Below are 16,787 nucleotides of genomic sequence, written 5' to 3' on the forward strand. Positions count from 1 at the left end.
GCCAACATTGGAGAAATTTTCTCCTTGAAATCTTGTTCCAAAAATTATTTTCTTCTAGTATTCCCACTAATTCAAGGGTCCTCTATAACATGGTGGAGTTATTTTGGAAGATAGGATGCTTGTTTCATTGATTTAGGACCTTGGTAAAGTGAAGAAGTTGGAAGGAAAAGGTAAGAATTAATTCCTTTTTATTATGTTATGAAGGTTTGCTTATGTTGTAGTATGTAGAAATGGGTAGAAGTTATGGAAATATGGAAGTTTGCATGGTGGGTGTGCATAGGTGTATATAGCCATGTATGTGTATTATTGTATACGAAAGATAAATTAAATTTTATGTAGTATTCTAGTAGTAGTTATTGTGGATTTTATATTGGAAATGAAAGTTGAATGAATTTGGTTGAAGTTGGAAATGTGGTGTAGGGTGATAAGATGGAAATGAAATAATATTATTTAGTATGTTAGTGGTGTTGTTGTGATTCTTATAACGTAAATGAAGGTTAAATGGCTTAAGTTGGCATTGAAATGGATTGTAGGGAATTATGTTATTTTAGCATGGTTTTATGATATTATGGAAATGAAGTTGTTAAAGTGTGGATTGTTGTTGTTGACTATGAATTTGAAAGTAGAAAATGGGTCGTGATAGTTTTGTTGCATATATAGAGATTTCGGGTGAAATATGGAAATGGGTGAATATTGTATAGATTGCTTGGAATATTCTTGGCCTATGTTTCAATGAGCTTAAATTAATATATGAATATGAAAATATTCATATTGATTTGAAAGTGCAAAGTTGGGTTGAAAATTTTTGCACTATTTAGAGAAAAAGACAATTTATATTTGGATGCGTTTTAAATTGATTGTTGACGTTATTGGTATTGTTGTTGGTATGGTTGTTGACATTGGTGGCCGAGTTGAAATCTCAGGGATGCATTATGTATAGGGGAGATGCTGCCCAATTTTTTGTAGACAAGTATTGGTTAGGGTTGAATTCTTAAAGTCTTATAATTAGTAATTGTTAAATGTGACCAATTGTAGATTTTGGAGGAAACGGAATTTGAATTCGGACAAGCGTAACAGGCCAATAAGATATGTAAAGCTTTACCTTTTCTTCTCTTGGCATGTCTTAGATGTAATAGGTTTGGATACGACCCTCGGGGACGACTCTACTCTTCGAAATCGACGCCCAAATTTGCCTCTTTTCCATTCAGTAGAATTGAATTAAATAGTTATGACTAGGTTGGAAAAATTATCTCAACATCTAGAACTTGAACAAATAGGACCTGACTACCTTAAAATTCTTAAAGTAACATCATGAAGTTTAACGCACATAATTTGTGTATGCCACCTCACTCGGCTAAGGTGGACCCACTATTCCAAAAATTTTCTTTGTTATTCCATTTGACTTATGTTGAGTAGAATTCAAAATCTTAAACGACTATTATTTTAATTAGCCCATTAAGCTCCATAATATATTTTGAAATATGGAGACGATTTCAGAAAGATTATTTTGACATAGACTAACGTGACATCAGAAAGATATGTGCTATGATTACTGTTCAATTTTGTTTATATGATTTGTCATCAGAATTATGCTATTGAGTCGCTATAAGTGTTTTGTATTTTAAATTGTATTTAGTTTCTCACTATTCTACTCGTGCATACTGTAACCATTCTTTCACTGAGCCTGGACTAGGATATGTTATCAAGTATACTTCTCTACATTGTTCGCCGTGCCTCAACGTGAGGGGGCAAGTATGATAGGTACATGGGTTTTGGAGTATGATGTGCCATGTACACTTATGCTGATGTTCAATGATATGATATAATGTGGCCATCTGATATGATATGATATGTTATGGAGATATTCTCTACTTTAGAGTAGGTTGTGCTGTGGCGCCAGTGACGGGGTGGCGACCACATTTTGTTCATCGAGTCCCATAAAGGGGACCGAATATGGCATATATTTTCTACATGCATTCTATATGTTTATGATAAACCTTTTGATAATCTGGACATTTTGTTCAGTTTTTGTACATGCTATTCGGATTATGGCTTTATTTATTATAGTTCATGCTTTACATATTCGGTATATTTTCCATCCTGACCCCCTATCTTTGGGGGTTGTATTTCATGCCCACAGGTACAAACGTTTGATTTGCCGATCCGCTTGCTTAGGACATCCACCTAGCCGTTTGACAGTGCTCTTTGTCCGAAGCCCATACTTTGGTACTGACTTTTCTGTTGTATATTTGTACATGTTGCTTAGGGGTACGACGGGGCCCTGTCCCATCCTATGACTAGACTATCATTTTGTAGAGGTCTGTAGATGTTTGTTGTGGGATTTGTATATGATCTAGATTTTGTATTCTGTGATGACCATAGCGGCGTCCGTGTCCAACATCTATTTTTGGTTTATTCTAGCGACCTTGTTTGATCTCTATATTTATTTATTCTGTCAATATGCTAATTTGGCTAAGGGTATGTATGGATGTCTAATTCGGGCATGAGTCACGGCCTACGGGGTTGGGTCGTGACAGAATCATTACCACATACAGCACATCTGCCTCTAGATGAGGCACCATAGTACTGACTAGATGAACGGGCCCGCTTGAGGTCCCCAAACTCCTTCCTCTCCATCAACTCTCCCTCCTTGGCGGCACTAACCACACACTAAAAGGAGGCTCCATCTATAGATACCCTAAATATAGACTGCCTGATAGAATAATTCAAACCTCTCATGAAGCGGCAAACCCTCTTAATCTCATCAGGGATGATAATGGTGGCATGTCTAGCTAGTTGACAAAAGCGAACCTCATACTCTGAAATGAACATCCTATCCTGCCTCAGGCTCTTAAACCTCATGCGACTCTCCTACCTCACACTCCAAGGGATGAAACAATCATAAAAGGTACTGGTGAACGTCTCCCATGTAACTGGAGGAGAACCAACTGGTAGAGACCTGGAATAGGTCCTCCACCACTCTCTACCCGATCCACGAAGTTGAATAGTAACATAATAAACACCATCTGACTCAGCCAACCCAACTGTCTCCAACAACTCCCTGCAAGTAGTCAAAAACTCATATGTGTCCTCGGCCTTCCCACCCTGAAACTAAGGTGGGTCCATCTTCTTAAATATCTCAAACCTGCGTTGCTCATCCTAAGTCAATGAAGCTACTGGTGCACCTTAACCCTCAACTGCTAATGTTGGGGGAATCTCAACTATAGGGACTACCAGCAGCTGTTCCACCTGTCTCTAGGCCTCGGGAGCCTGTTGCTGGCCTAGAACCTGGACCCTCACTCGGGTCTATGATGTACCTGCTGTGCTTACTGGGCTGCCAGTCTGTGTCATAGTCTCGATCATGCGCAAAACCCTCAGTAGAGTATCCTAGAGTAATGGCGCTGTTGTATAATCAGGAGGAAGCTGCTCTCTTCTAGCCTCTATCGTAGGCTCGAGAGAGATGCCCCTCTCATGATCCCTGGCTAGTGCCTCTCCTTAGCCACGGCTCCTACCTCAGCCTATGGCTCTGCCTCTAGCTCTATCTCGAGCTGGGGTCTCAGTAGCAATCTTGGGGGCTGGCTCCTTTCATCTAGTAGAAGCTGATGCTCTAGTCCTAGCCATCTATCAAAAGGGAACGGGATAACTCAGCACTTATATAAGAACTCATGCACGGCAGAATTGATAGAAGTAAAAGAGGATTTCCTAATAGTCTTCAAAGCCCCTCGAAGATAAGTAAAGGGCGTCTCTGCATCGATCCACAAGGCTCTACTAGGCCAGGCTTGTATACATGTGAGTACTATGAACCTGGGGCTCTGATACCAATTTGTCACAATCTGAAATCGGGTGTGATGGCAATTTTCCTAACCCACCAAAGACAAGTCAGCCTAAGAGTCCAAACAAGCCAATAAATAAAAATGGAAGTTGAAGAGTAAAGTCTAATACGATATAAACAAGGATAATCGGAAAAATAGGTTCTAAACCGCACGAGACTTGGTGTCACATTTACAAGCCACTATCTCAAAAGAAATGAAAAGATACAAGTCTAAATGTCTCAGTCCTCAAGTAGAACAAAACATAAGATAAATGGGCAGCGAGAATCTGCCGAAGAAGATAAGTTGCTACCTTCACTCGTCCAGAAGCTTGGTCCAATCAACAGGAATACTAAGAATAGGAGGCACCGGGCTCAGATCCTACATAGATGTAAAAGCAAGGGGTGAGCACCAAATCACGAGATACTCAGCAAATGGGACTAAACCCTAAGTAAAGCAATTTGGAACACAGCTATTCTGAACATCCCAACCACATACCGCCACAACTATACACCTGCACTCAGATAATCCAGTCTATACAGTTTATACAATAATTATCTCGAAAATACCGACAGTCCACAGTAGAAAGTACATATATGTTCTCATCATCATACTCAGGCATACATAGGAAATCTTAATCATATACAGCCACATGATGAAATAAATGCCTATGCAATGTCAAATAAACGTGATACATGTCTGTCCTACGATACACATCCGTTGATCACCTCAGAATGGAACCCATGGGGGCCTCACATGGACCATTTATCTATCATCATTGTCGGAAGACACCTCGGCCTTAATATCCATCAGAAAAGACCTTGGCCACCGAAAGAAACCTCAACAAATTACCTCGATTGGTAGAAACCTTGGTCCCAATATATAGTATCTCACTCATATCACTTTATCAGCCATCACATATAGAAATATGCACAAGTAATGAGCGAATACAAAGTAAATAGTCATAATATAGTACCATATAGTCCACAATCACACAAACAGTCAATAATCCTAGAATTTTCAACACTTCGACAATTACTCATACCTGAATTCCATAATCAACGCCTCATAATAGATGAATCATACTCAATCTACTACTCCAAATACACCCCTAACCCCCACACATAGGAAAATTCAAGGTTCAACATACTTAACAAATGGTTAGAAGACCACTTGCCTTAGTCAAAGTCACAGTCAACTCAAATCCAAAGATTTTCCTCTCCATCGATACTCCAAATCACCACAATCTAATTAAATATAAACTCACAATCACATTTCGAAACCAATGACACCAAAATCAATTAATTCCATCGAAAAGGGTAAAATGGTCCAAAAATTGGACACCAAAAATTGAGGTTCAAATATGAAAATTCTTGGATGAAAATGTTCCTCAAGTAATTAGAAATCTTATGGTGAACACCATTTTGAAAATGGGGTTAAAATGAGTTCACAATCCCAATTTTTGATAAAATTTTGAATTAGGCAAAACCCCCCCAAAATCTCTAATTCAAATTACCAAATTTTGAATTTAAAATTCATAAATAGTCAAGGAAAATTAAAGAAAATAGTTAGAAATACGTTACCCGAGAATTTTGTGGTGAAAAACCTTGAAGAAATCGCCCAAACCCATGCTTTGAAATGGTAAAAATGGTGAAATCCTGTAACTAAATCATTATTCACAGGTCGGGTCAAATTTACTCTCCGCAAACAAGGGCCTAGTGCTGCGATCGCGGAGGTCAGCATACTTTTCCCTTCGAGAATGCGGGGACTGGCCACAATCGCGAGGGTCTAATTTGACTCTCTTCCGCGAATGTTGGCCCCAGCACCGCGAACACGAAAGTCTCCCTCACCAGCCTTCACAAATGTAGTGCACAGTGCCGCGAATGCGAATGCTTATTCGCACTAGATGACAGCAAAATCCCACAAGGCCTAATTCTCGAAATGGACCCTCGAGATTCATTCGGAACCCCGTGGAGACAAACCAATTATGAAATCCTACTAAATTCGATGTTCTAGACTCAATAAAATTGTTAAAATTCAAATTCGAGGTCTTCTTGACCCAAAATCCGATAAGTCACAACTAAACTAGTTTCGACACTTGAAATATCCAAAATACCCTCAGGACCTCTAAAAATTACAACGATGTCATTTCTAGCGTTAGAATCACCCCCAAAACCATTGGAGCCATCAGAAATCTAATTTGAGCACCCGAACCACAAGTGTTGACCACAATCAATCTTGGATCAAATTTTTTAACTCAATATCCAACTTCAGACCTAAAATCCACGTTTCAACTCCAAATTTGATTCCGACAACTCTTCTAGACCAATTTTCATATTCTGAAATTGATGGAATCGACGAAATTCCATTTTGAGACTCGAAACTCCAAAAAAATCTGAACTCAAAATTTAACAATTTAACCCTTTAAAACTCATTTCTTTAGCAAAACCTCAACTTTTCTCAAGATTTTCAAAATCAACTTTCAGACCCAACCAAAAGTGACTCGGGAAAACTAACGAAAAGGGTAAAATAATAATTTTATCAAAAATATCGAAAAATAACCTTCACAATCATTATAGGTAGCTTCATTAAAGTTGGTACATAAGTGAATATGATCAACGATGAACTGATTATACAAAGAAAACTATTTGAGGAAGTTATGAATAAGTAACCAGCAAAGTACTGTCAAATTATCACTGAACTAACCTGTCAGCACCTACATTTTCTTTACTTGATTTTAAAGTTGATACAAATCATTATTTTCAGGGTTATAAAGGTCATGGATGATAACACTACATAGTCGGAATTTGATCTCCAAATGTATATATATATATATTAATTTGCAGTTATGATTCAACTCTAAATTGAAAAATTTAAAGATTCAATGACCCTAGCATGAGTGCTGCAATAAAAAGTGTATTTCCATGCTATTGATGTTCTATGTTAATAGAAACTTACCCCCTCGAGTTCACAAGTAGCTTCATGTTCTCTATCAATAAAAAGGACTCAATCAGATATGATAGGTGATTTACATGCTCTATGATGATGTTTTGTTAAAATCAATTTTCTCTTCTTTCACACATAAGTGATGGTTGTGTCTTAAGGAGACTCGCTAATTTCTTAAATCGTTATTACCGATTTTTCCTATTAATTTTCATTAGACGTGTGCCCTCTATAGTAGCAAACACTTATGCTGCACTTTAGGTACGTGTACTACAATTGATTTTACAAAGTGGGGTCTCATTTAGAATCTTCTTCTTCCTATTGCCTATGGCCTTTTACATTATGTTAAGCAATTTTGATTTTCAATTATCTTTATATTTTTAAAAATTCTGCTTAGTTTTTGTTTGTTATATCTTGATGAGCACATAAACATGTGATTCTATCTTTTTCAGAAAATATTGATCTATAATTTGCGTTCATCCTTATTCTCCTCGCATTTTTGTTTATTTTCTTTAATTTCTTTCGTTTTCTTGGTGAATTTTGTACTACATGCTTGTGGTTGATTGTTTAAATTCTTCTACTGAAGTACACTAAACTTTCCATCAGAAAGAGAAAATGGTACTTAATGAAAAGAAAAGAATGTTGATGCAGCAAAGGTGTTTGACAATATGCCTCAAGTACGAATTAATTCTTTTGTTCATGCTTTTTTGCTAGGTCATCAAAAGAAGTTGTCTGAGATCATATGAATGGATTGTTGGTTTTCTGTGGTAATAGGAAGTTCTACCCTAAAGTTTACAGGATAGCTTCCTGTTACGTATGAATAAAGACTCGATCGGACATGGAAGGCGGTCTTCATGTTCTATGGTATGAAACTTACATTTAATATGTCTTCTCATTTATCTTTATTTTGGTGTCTCTGCTTTATCAGATAATATAATCTATTGCACCTTCTATCCTATTAACTCATTTTTCTTAAGTGCATCTAATGTCATCTTACTATGTTTACATGGAGTAGGTGGGGGAAGATGTAACAATAGTATATATGAAAGAGCCTATAGGTGAAAATAGGATATTTCATGAACTTAGTTTCCTTAATCACCTCATCAATATATTTGCCTTATCCTGTGACCAAGGAAAATATAGAAATTTTGCCTTGTAAGATGAGCGCCGCCATAACATGATATCCATAATAGGAGTCTCACAATAATAGCATCATGTAAAAAATATATACTTTCTAGGTTTTGTATTATGGTTATGATTCTTTACATTTATCTTATGTTTACATATGTAACACGCATCAGGTGTTTGAAGAAGTGCAACTGTTAAAAAGTTAAAATTTCTTTGCATTGTTGAGACTTGAGCAGAAAAATATCAATTTTATATTCCTACATGTTTCTTTTATCCTTTTTTTTTCTTTTTCTTAACTCCTATTGTTAATACGTATACTTCTCTTTGTAATAATATGTTATGTCTTTTTCAAAGGTTGGAACTGCCGTCGTGATACGAGGTGATGGAAGATTAGTACTCGGAAGAATGGGATCATTGTGTGAGCTGGTGAATCTTATGCTTGCTCAATTTCCACTATATGGATTAAATAGTTTCTTGAATCACATGTTACCATGTTTGCTCAAAAACTACTTACAGATTTGGGAACTTACCTCTCAAGGCTTTGAAGTTATTTTGGTAACCTCAGGTGCCGTTGGTGTTGGCCGTCATTGGAAGCTCATTAACAACAGGTTTCTGTTTTGTTCTTGCCCACTAAAACATGTGCTCTTTTCATTCTAAATTCCTACTCAAATACCTGTAAACCCTTTTTAGTTCAATGAAACTTTTGACATCATTAAAAAGTATGTATATGGCTCATGGTATGGAAGAATGACGTCTTCTTACAAAAGTGATAACATGTATAGAGTAGTTTATTTCATGGATGATCATCTTTGCCTATTGCATTAACAAACTTCTTTGCCTATTTTATTAAAAATGCTCTGATGATAAAAATAAAATAAAAACTGTATTGCGTTAGCTACCTAAATTATGGACAAAACACTATAAGAGTAAACTCTAGAATGTTTTATATCTGATTTTGTGACCGAGTCGTGGGGCTCAATTGCACGTCTGATTTTAAATCAGAAGGCACGACACTGTGGATTTGAATTTCCAATCTATATATGGTTCCCTTATGTTAAATTTAGTTATTTTCATAATTAAAAAATCATATTGTGCTTGCCATCACTAAATAGATTCAGCTTCCAAGGAAAAAGGGAAGAAAAGGAAGAAGAATATGGAAAAATGATCTTGGCTAAAGGGTAGCCAACAGGACAAGCTTTGCGAAAAGTTTAATGGTAAGTTGTTTCTAGCATGCAGAAGGGATTATCTAAATGGTTGTATTTTCTGCTCTCTATAAATATGCAGGTGTTATGTATTGACTAAAAATGATTTAATTTTAATGATGTTTTGCTGCATCTCTTTATAGTATATTAGTTGCCTCTATATTTAATGGTATCCGTTAGACCTTAGAACCAGTAGACATTAACTCCTACAGTGGTGTCATTTTCATGTCCTCTAGGTTATTTCATATTAAGTTCAAACATTAGTAAGCTTTTTGATCTGATAATTACTAAACGGAAAATAGAGATTTTAATGCATTTTGTTCCTAAAATAAGTTCCTACTTTCAATTTTGACTTTGTCTCTTCAAGTTCTAATATTATTAACAGAAAGGACAAAGTGAGTCAAGTGACTATATTTGATCTCATGATAAATGAAAAGAACCAACAGTGAAATTCATCGTAGATGGTGTATTGCTGAAACAAAGATTGTAGATAAAGAGGTAAAGTGACATACCGTAGACACGAAAGCATTACTAATTAAATCTGACAAAATAAGAATATAAATTTCAACATGATCAAAATGTAAGACACCATAAAGGAGGAAGTCAACTCCTAGTTTCCAGTTAGTAGGAAGACTCCTTCAAAGATATTTCAAGGATTTGACGACTTCTTAAAATACCTGTGTTATAATTAGGGGTAAATCCTACTAAAAAGTTATTTACACCAATGTACTCCATATTTTCAATTTTTTTGAGAAATTAAAGTTCCTTCTTTTATGAATAATGATTGATGAAGTCTCTACAGAAATTCTGTGATTTGGGTTGTTATGACATTTTCAATTCTAATAATTTCACGAGTGAGTTGCCAGAGGTAGGGCTGGGCGTTCGGTATTCGGTTCGGTATTTTCAAAATTTAGATTCGATAATTCGGTAATCGGTAATTCAAAGTATATACCAAATACCGAACTTTCAAACTTCGGTTCGGTAATTCGGTAATCGGTAAATAAAAATTCGGTTCGGTACGGTATTCGGTAATACCAAAATTTCTGCATCTTATAAGATCAACACAAATGCAAACATTTTTTTTTACAAGATAAGTAGCCACAAACCATCTTAAAATAAAATCTAAAACTAAAAGTCAACAACAGGCAACAGCAACAAAGTGCTTCAGCTGCAACACACAACAACTAACAACATAAACTGCAACACTACACCCAGCAGCAGCACACTACACACACCACCACCACCTCCTGCAGCAGCTCCCTACAACAGCCACCAAAACAAGCAACAACCTGCAACAACACCTGCAGGCTGCACTGCAGCAGCAATAAGCCAATAATTGGCAGGAGCAACACAACAACAGCACCTGCAACAGCATACAACATGCAACAACAGCAACAAAATGCTTCAGCTGCAACACACAACAACAACTAACAACATAAACTGCAACACTACACCCAGTAGCAGCACACTACACACACCACCACCACCTCCTGCAGCAGCTCCCTACAACAGCCACCAAAACAAGCAACAACCTGCAACAACAACACCTGCAGGCTGCACTGCAGCAGCAATAAGCCAATAATTGGCAGGAGCAACACAACAACAGCACCAGCAACAGCATACAACATGCAACAACAGCAACAAAATGCTTCAGCTGCAACACACAACAACACCTAACAACATAAACTGCAACACTACACCCAGCAGCAGCACACTACACACACCACCACCACCTCCTATAGCAGCTCCCTACAATAGCCACCAAAACAAGCAACAACCTGCAACAACAACACCTGCAGGCTGCACTGCAGCAGCAATAAGCCAATAATTGGCAGGAGCAACACAACAACAGCACCTGCAACAGCATACAACATGCAACAACAGCAACAAAATGCTTCAGCTGCAACACACAACAACAACTAACAACATAAGCTGCAACACTACACCCAGCAGCAGCACACTACACACAACACACAACACCACCACCTCCTGCAGCAGCTCCCTACAACAGCCACCAAAACAAGCAACAACCAGCAACAACAACACCTGCAGGCTGCACTGCAGCAGCAATAAGCCAATAATTGGCAGGAGCAACACAACAACAGCACCTGCAACAGCATACAACATGCAACAACAACAACAAAATGCTTCAGCTGCAACACACAACAACAACAAACAACATAAGCTGCAACTCTACCTGCAGCAGCAGCACACTACACACAACATCACCACCACCTGAAGCAGCTCCAAAATCAGAAGTCAGAAACAGTAGCAGCAGAGGAAATAGAGTCCAAAATCTGCTTTTACTATTTTTCAGCTTGAACAATGCAAGTCAATATCATCCATAGCTAAATAGAATTTAAAATGTGTCAACAATTAAACAAAGTAAAAAAATATAAAAATAAAATATCGAATCTTTCCATTTTCCAAGTCGATCCGATCCATTCGTTCGTAGAGCTATTTACTCGATCGCAGACATTTCTGGAACACCTCTAACAGAGGGGCAAATAGTCAATTTTGAAAGAACTTATTGTCAACCTCTTTCAGATATGAATCTATCTGATTCAGAAGGGAAGAATTTCACATTAGCTTCCGCTATTTCAAGAGTTTGCTGAGCTTCTTGTGGATCAATGTCACTACCCTTCTCCGCATCATTTACTAAAACAGTGATCTCATTATTTCCTATTCTAGCAAAACCACCCATCAGAGCCATCGTGATCCTTCTGATCCTGTTCTTGATCCAATGTGGAGACAGGGCAACTGAAAAACATACCAAGTTCAAATTTCATAAGATCATTAAAATCTTCTTCAACATTTATGGGATAAGGCTCATTTCGACGCCAATCTTGAAGACAAATAACAGCTTGCACCAATTTCGGAGTCAAAGAACTCCTAAATGAATCAAGAATACGGCCCCCGGTGCTAAAGGCACATTTCGATGCCACACTAGAAATTGGAATTGCCAACACATCACGAGCCATCTCGGAAAGAATTTTATACCTAGGAGAATGAACTTTCCACCACGACAAGATATCAAAATTGTCGTCATCATCAGTCGGCTCTAGTTCTTCACTAAGATACCTTTCCAACTCCGACTTACTACCCAAACCTGTACCATCTAGTTTGTTCCTCTTCATTTGGATCCTATTTCTTACTTTTGTTGATTTTGTGCTAGTGTTAGAGATAGATGAATCCGATGTCTGACCCGATAAATCAGAGAGAGTAGATGGGCGTCGAGATACATTAGAGAATTTTGCTACATACTCTTCAAACATAGATTTCATGTAAGTCACCATTTCATCTTTTATTTCACTCCCCTTTTCATCTCCAAACATATCCTCAAGTGCGTCGCCAACATACTCAAGTTTGTTACGAGGATCTAAGATAGAGGCAATAAAAAGCACTTTATTCATTTTTTCAAGAGCACCCCAATACTTGACAGACTTTTGTTTCATTTTTTCTCCCATTTTTGTCAAAGAAGGATCATTGTCTTCCATACACTCTCTTAAATGATTGTGAAGCTCAACTATATCTTCAAAGTGACCAGCAGAAGTGACGTAGAGTGAACCTGAAACCTTTTCAGTTAGATCATAAAATCTTTTAAGAAATATTACCATATTTCTCACCTTTTGCCAATCATCACTCTCAAGTACACCTGCAACACTTCCATCTTCACAAACATGATTAGCAAGATAAGTTGACAATCCACCATCTTCGAGATCAAAGTAATCAAATGCACTCTCAAAATGTTGTGCAGCATCCAACATCAAGTAGGTCGAATTTCACCGGATTGAAACATCTAAATATAATGACTTCTTACTGTCTATATTTTTTAGTTCACAACATTCCTCAAATTTTCTAATCCTTGCGGGAGATTGTCTAACATATTTCACCATTTGCCTAACACATTTGATCGATGGACCAACTTCTTTCATGCCATCTTGCACAATAAGATTCAAAATGTGAGCCATACATCTCACATGAAGATGGTTACCACATTTCATGTTAGATCCCCAATTAACCATTTGTTTGTGTAACTCTTTCACCATGACATCATTAGAAGAAGCATTATCTACAATTATAGTGATTATTTTCTCCAATTTCCAATCAAGCAAACACTTACTAATACAACGGGCCATTTCGTCACCCTTATGACTAGTATCAACCTAAAAGTTTAAAATTCGTTTATGCAAAAGCCAATCACTATCAATAAAGTGTACTGTCAAACACATATAATTTATTCTTTGAATAGAAGTCCATGTGTCTGTGGTTAGACAAACTCTCGGTGATGTTTCTTTCAAATATTTCATAAACTTTTGTCTCTCTTTACCAAAAACTTGATAACAATCCCTAGTCACTGTTCTACGGGAGGGAACTCGAAATAAAGGCTGGGTTTTTTTCATAAAATTCTTAAAACCTTCCTTTTCAACAAAACGAAAAGGAATTTCATCAAGGATTAACATCTCAACTAAAGTCCTCCGAGATGCCTCTTGATCAAAAGTCCAAATTGCCCCATCACGCATTTCACCTTCTAAGGGAAAGTTTAAATTTGATTGTTTGTACTTGGAATTGAAATTGTTAACCTTATTTGGATTTTTAGGACAAGTTTTCAAATGTTTATTCAGTCCACTTGTTCCATTTTTAGTTGAATCAGCTAAGAGAACTTTACCACAATACTTGCACTTAGCTTTATTAATTTCATCTTCTATGAGCTTCTCATAATGCGGCCAAGCAGCAGATCTTGATTCTATAGCTTTTCTCTTCACCGTCACTGCATGTTGTTGAACTTCCATTGTTGAAACAAGAGACTCGGTAAGAGCCAAAGGTGCGCTTCCAATGACATTGGTCGTTCGACTTGTTTCATCTTCCATCTAAACATTGAAGAGATTACAAATGTTTTAAGATATAAATTAACAATCATTTTCATTTGAAAGAAAGGAAGCAAGAAACAAAGCAACAAAGAAGGATAATACATACACTGGAAAATGCAGTATTCAATACATTAAAGTTACAAACTGAAAAATAGAGAACCAAGAATGCTGCTATATGATTTTTCCATTAACTTATAATTACACCACTTAGCTTCTTTTCCTTGTGAACACAGAACAGGAAAAATGCAGAAATAAAACTCTTCTAAAAGTCAAGTTTCTAACAACAAATGCTATCAGAAGTCAGAACACAGTCCAAAATTTCCCTATACTTAAACAATCTATCAAGTAACTACAAGTCTAGAACCACATACTTTTTCTCACTTCATCTATGCCCAAAAGCAAAAAGCCCGTGATTTTTAAGTTCTAACTGAATTAAAAGTTCAAATTTAACAAATTAAACTGCTTAGAAATGCTGAAATTGCACAGAAAAATGAATCAACAAATTACTTACCAACGAGAACCAAACTGAGTTTAGCGCAATTGTAAACTTGCGGAAAAGCCAAAAAGATCAAAACTTTAGATTTTTTTCATTTTCTTCATACAAAGAGCAATGTTCAACAGATATACAAATAACGCTGGTGGAAGAAAACTTGCCTGAGCTTCAAAAAAATTCAGCTCGTCTAAATCAGCTTAATGCCCCGAACCTGCTGATCTGTCACTCCAAAGTTCAGGCTCGTGATATCCAGGTAGACTCGTACAACCGTTTTGCCTTCAGAACCTCTTCCCGATAAACTCCAAAGCCACTAATTTCTTATACCAATTTTGTTGAAGAAGATTCAGCCATAACCAAAAAAGCTTTTGCTTTCCTGTGAAGCTACTTTTTCTTTTTTTTTTTACTTTCCCGTGAGACGATGACTGTCGACTGATGAGTGATGACTGATGACGAGTTGACGACGAGAACTGAGAAGTGAGAAACTGAGAAGAAGTGAAGAAGAACTGAAGAAGTGAAGAACTGAAGAAGAAGAAGAAGTGAAGAACGAGAGAACTGAGAAGAAGAGAAAGTGAGAAACAGAAAGAAAGAATAAAATTTAACCCTAACCTAAATGGATTTTTGTTGTAATGTTGTTGGACTGGGCTGTTGGGTTATTGGGTTAGGGATTTGGGCTGCCCTAAAATAATTCCTAAAGGGCTTAGGCCCAACAGACATATAATAGACTATTAATAGTGGACTAGTCATATTAATTACGGTATTCGGTATTTACCGAAATACCGAACGGGAAAAAAATAAATACGGAAACCGAAACCGAATACCAAAATTGTGGACTTTTGGTACCGACTACCGAACCGAATTACCGAATACCGAATATCGAAATACCGAAATAGCCGGTTCGGTTCGGTAATTCGGTTTTCGATATTTTATGCCCAGCCCTAGCCAGAGGTACTTACAAAAATGAACCTGTGATTCTGTGAACGCATTTGCATTTTATATTTAATGAGACATTTTGCCGAGTCTTCTTCATAGTAGTATTTGATTTGAGTAATGTGAATACAATATTAAAGAAGATAAGTCTATACGGTTAACAATTAAGGTTTGCTTAATTTTGCTTCAGGTTCTTGGTCAAAACCTTAATTTGTGATAGTCATTGAAGGAAGACTTTTGAATGACTGGGATTTTCTTTGCATCAACAATAGAAGATATATTTAATTTTTGAGCTCCTCTTTATTTAACTGGAACTACAATAATTATAAATTTCTTTTATGTATGTTATGTATTGTGTAATGACAATTAGAATGTTTTTGATATAAGTGTAGATACGTTTATTACGTAACAAGGTAGACAAATAAAAACTCAAAAGTTTCTTTTTCAGCATTTTAAATTAAAACAATCAAAGATACACAAATGTATGTGTTGCCATGCCCATCTAGTTTATTTATGGGAAAAGATATAAATTATCTCACCGAAAAGTCAGTTACACATTTAAACTATCATGACGTTTATTACATACATAAACTACCTAAAAGTAAAATTATTACACACATGAACGCATAGCACCACTCTTATAATATGTAGTGTATTACATTTGATGCCATGTGGCACCATGTCATCTCCACGTCAGAAATTATAATTTTTTAGATTTTTGTTTCTTTTCATTTTTTTATTAATTAAATTTTCTTTTATTAACTATATTTTATGCTAATTAATTCCTAATTAATTATTAACTATTCATCCGATTTTTTATATTTTTTTATTTATTAATTAACTTTTCTTTCATCAACTATATTTATACTAATTAGCTCCTAATTAATTACTAGTCATCCATTCGATTTTTTATATTTTTTCTTTTCTTTATTAATTCACTTTTCTTTTACTAATTATATTTTATACTAATTAAATCCTAATTAATTATTAAATATCCATCAATTACTAACCACCCATCTGATTTTTTATATTTATTTTATTTTCTTTATTAATTAACTTTTCTTTTATTAACTATATTTTATACTAATTAAATACTAATTAATTATTAACTACCCATTTAATTTTTTATATTCTTTTCTTTTCTTTTCTTTATTAATTAACTTTTCTTTTATTAACTATATTTTGTATTAATTAACTTTTAATTAATTATTAACCATCCATTCGACCCTCTCCCCTTCCCCCAAACCTCAATCGTCTTCTCCACCAAAATGGGGAGAAAAATTCTTCTTTCTCTTAATGGATTTGAAAGAAAAAAATCACGATTCAAAATGGGGAGTAGATATAGGTGGTGTAAAGAAGAAGAGGGTAGGTGAGTGTAAAGAAGAAAGTACAAGGAGGTAGGTGATTTTGTTTT

At 36.0% G+C, this 16,787-nt stretch overlaps 1 protein-coding gene across 6 annotated transcripts; it reads left to right on the forward strand.

Annotated features, from left to right (window-relative positions):
- Positions 1-6,694: 6,694 nt before the first annotated feature.
- LOC129901693 (delta-1-pyrroline-5-carboxylate synthase-like) lies at positions 6,695-15,788 on the forward strand. Of its 6 annotated transcripts, none has more exons than XR_008769909.1 (6): positions 6,695-6,832; positions 7,467-7,616; positions 8,235-8,306; positions 8,397-8,488; positions 8,993-9,094; positions 15,564-15,788. XR_008769909.1 is itself a non-coding variant. In XM_055976949.1 (3 exons), exons 1-3 carry the CDS (start codon positions 7,569-7,571, stop codon positions 9,060-9,062), a joined length of 372 nt encoding a protein of 123 aa, XP_055832924.1. In that variant the 5' UTR covers positions 7,226-7,568; the 3' UTR covers positions 9,063-9,159. The 6 variants fall into 6 exon arrangements, 1 of the variants encoding a protein (XP_055832924.1); XR_008769911.1 differs by lacking the exon at positions 6,695-6,832 and adding an exon at positions 6,937-7,013; XR_008769910.1 differs by lacking the exon at positions 6,695-6,832 and adding an exon at positions 7,226-7,370.
- Positions 15,789-16,787: the final 999 nt, after the last annotated feature.

Source organism: Solanum dulcamara, chromosome 8, assembly GCF_947179165.1.
Source record: "Solanum dulcamara chromosome 8, daSolDulc1.2, whole genome shotgun sequence".
Lineage (NCBI taxonomy): Eukaryota > Viridiplantae > Streptophyta > Magnoliopsida > Solanales > Solanaceae > Solanum > Solanum dulcamara.

Bases quoted from the DNA above. Each gene is read 5' to 3' on its own strand.
- LOC129901693 (XM_055976949.1), top strand. From the start codon at position 7,569: ATGAATAAAGACTCGATCGGACATGGAAGGCGGTCTTCATGTTCTATG. The intron at 7,617-8,234 runs GTATGAAACTTA...TCTTTTTCAAAG, and splicing joins GGCGGTCTTCATGTTCTATG to GTTGGAACTGCCGTCGTGAT. The intron at 8,489-8,992 runs GTTTCTGTTTTG...ATCACTAAATAG, and splicing joins TGGAAGCTCATTAACAACAG to ATTCAGCTTCCAAGGAAAAA.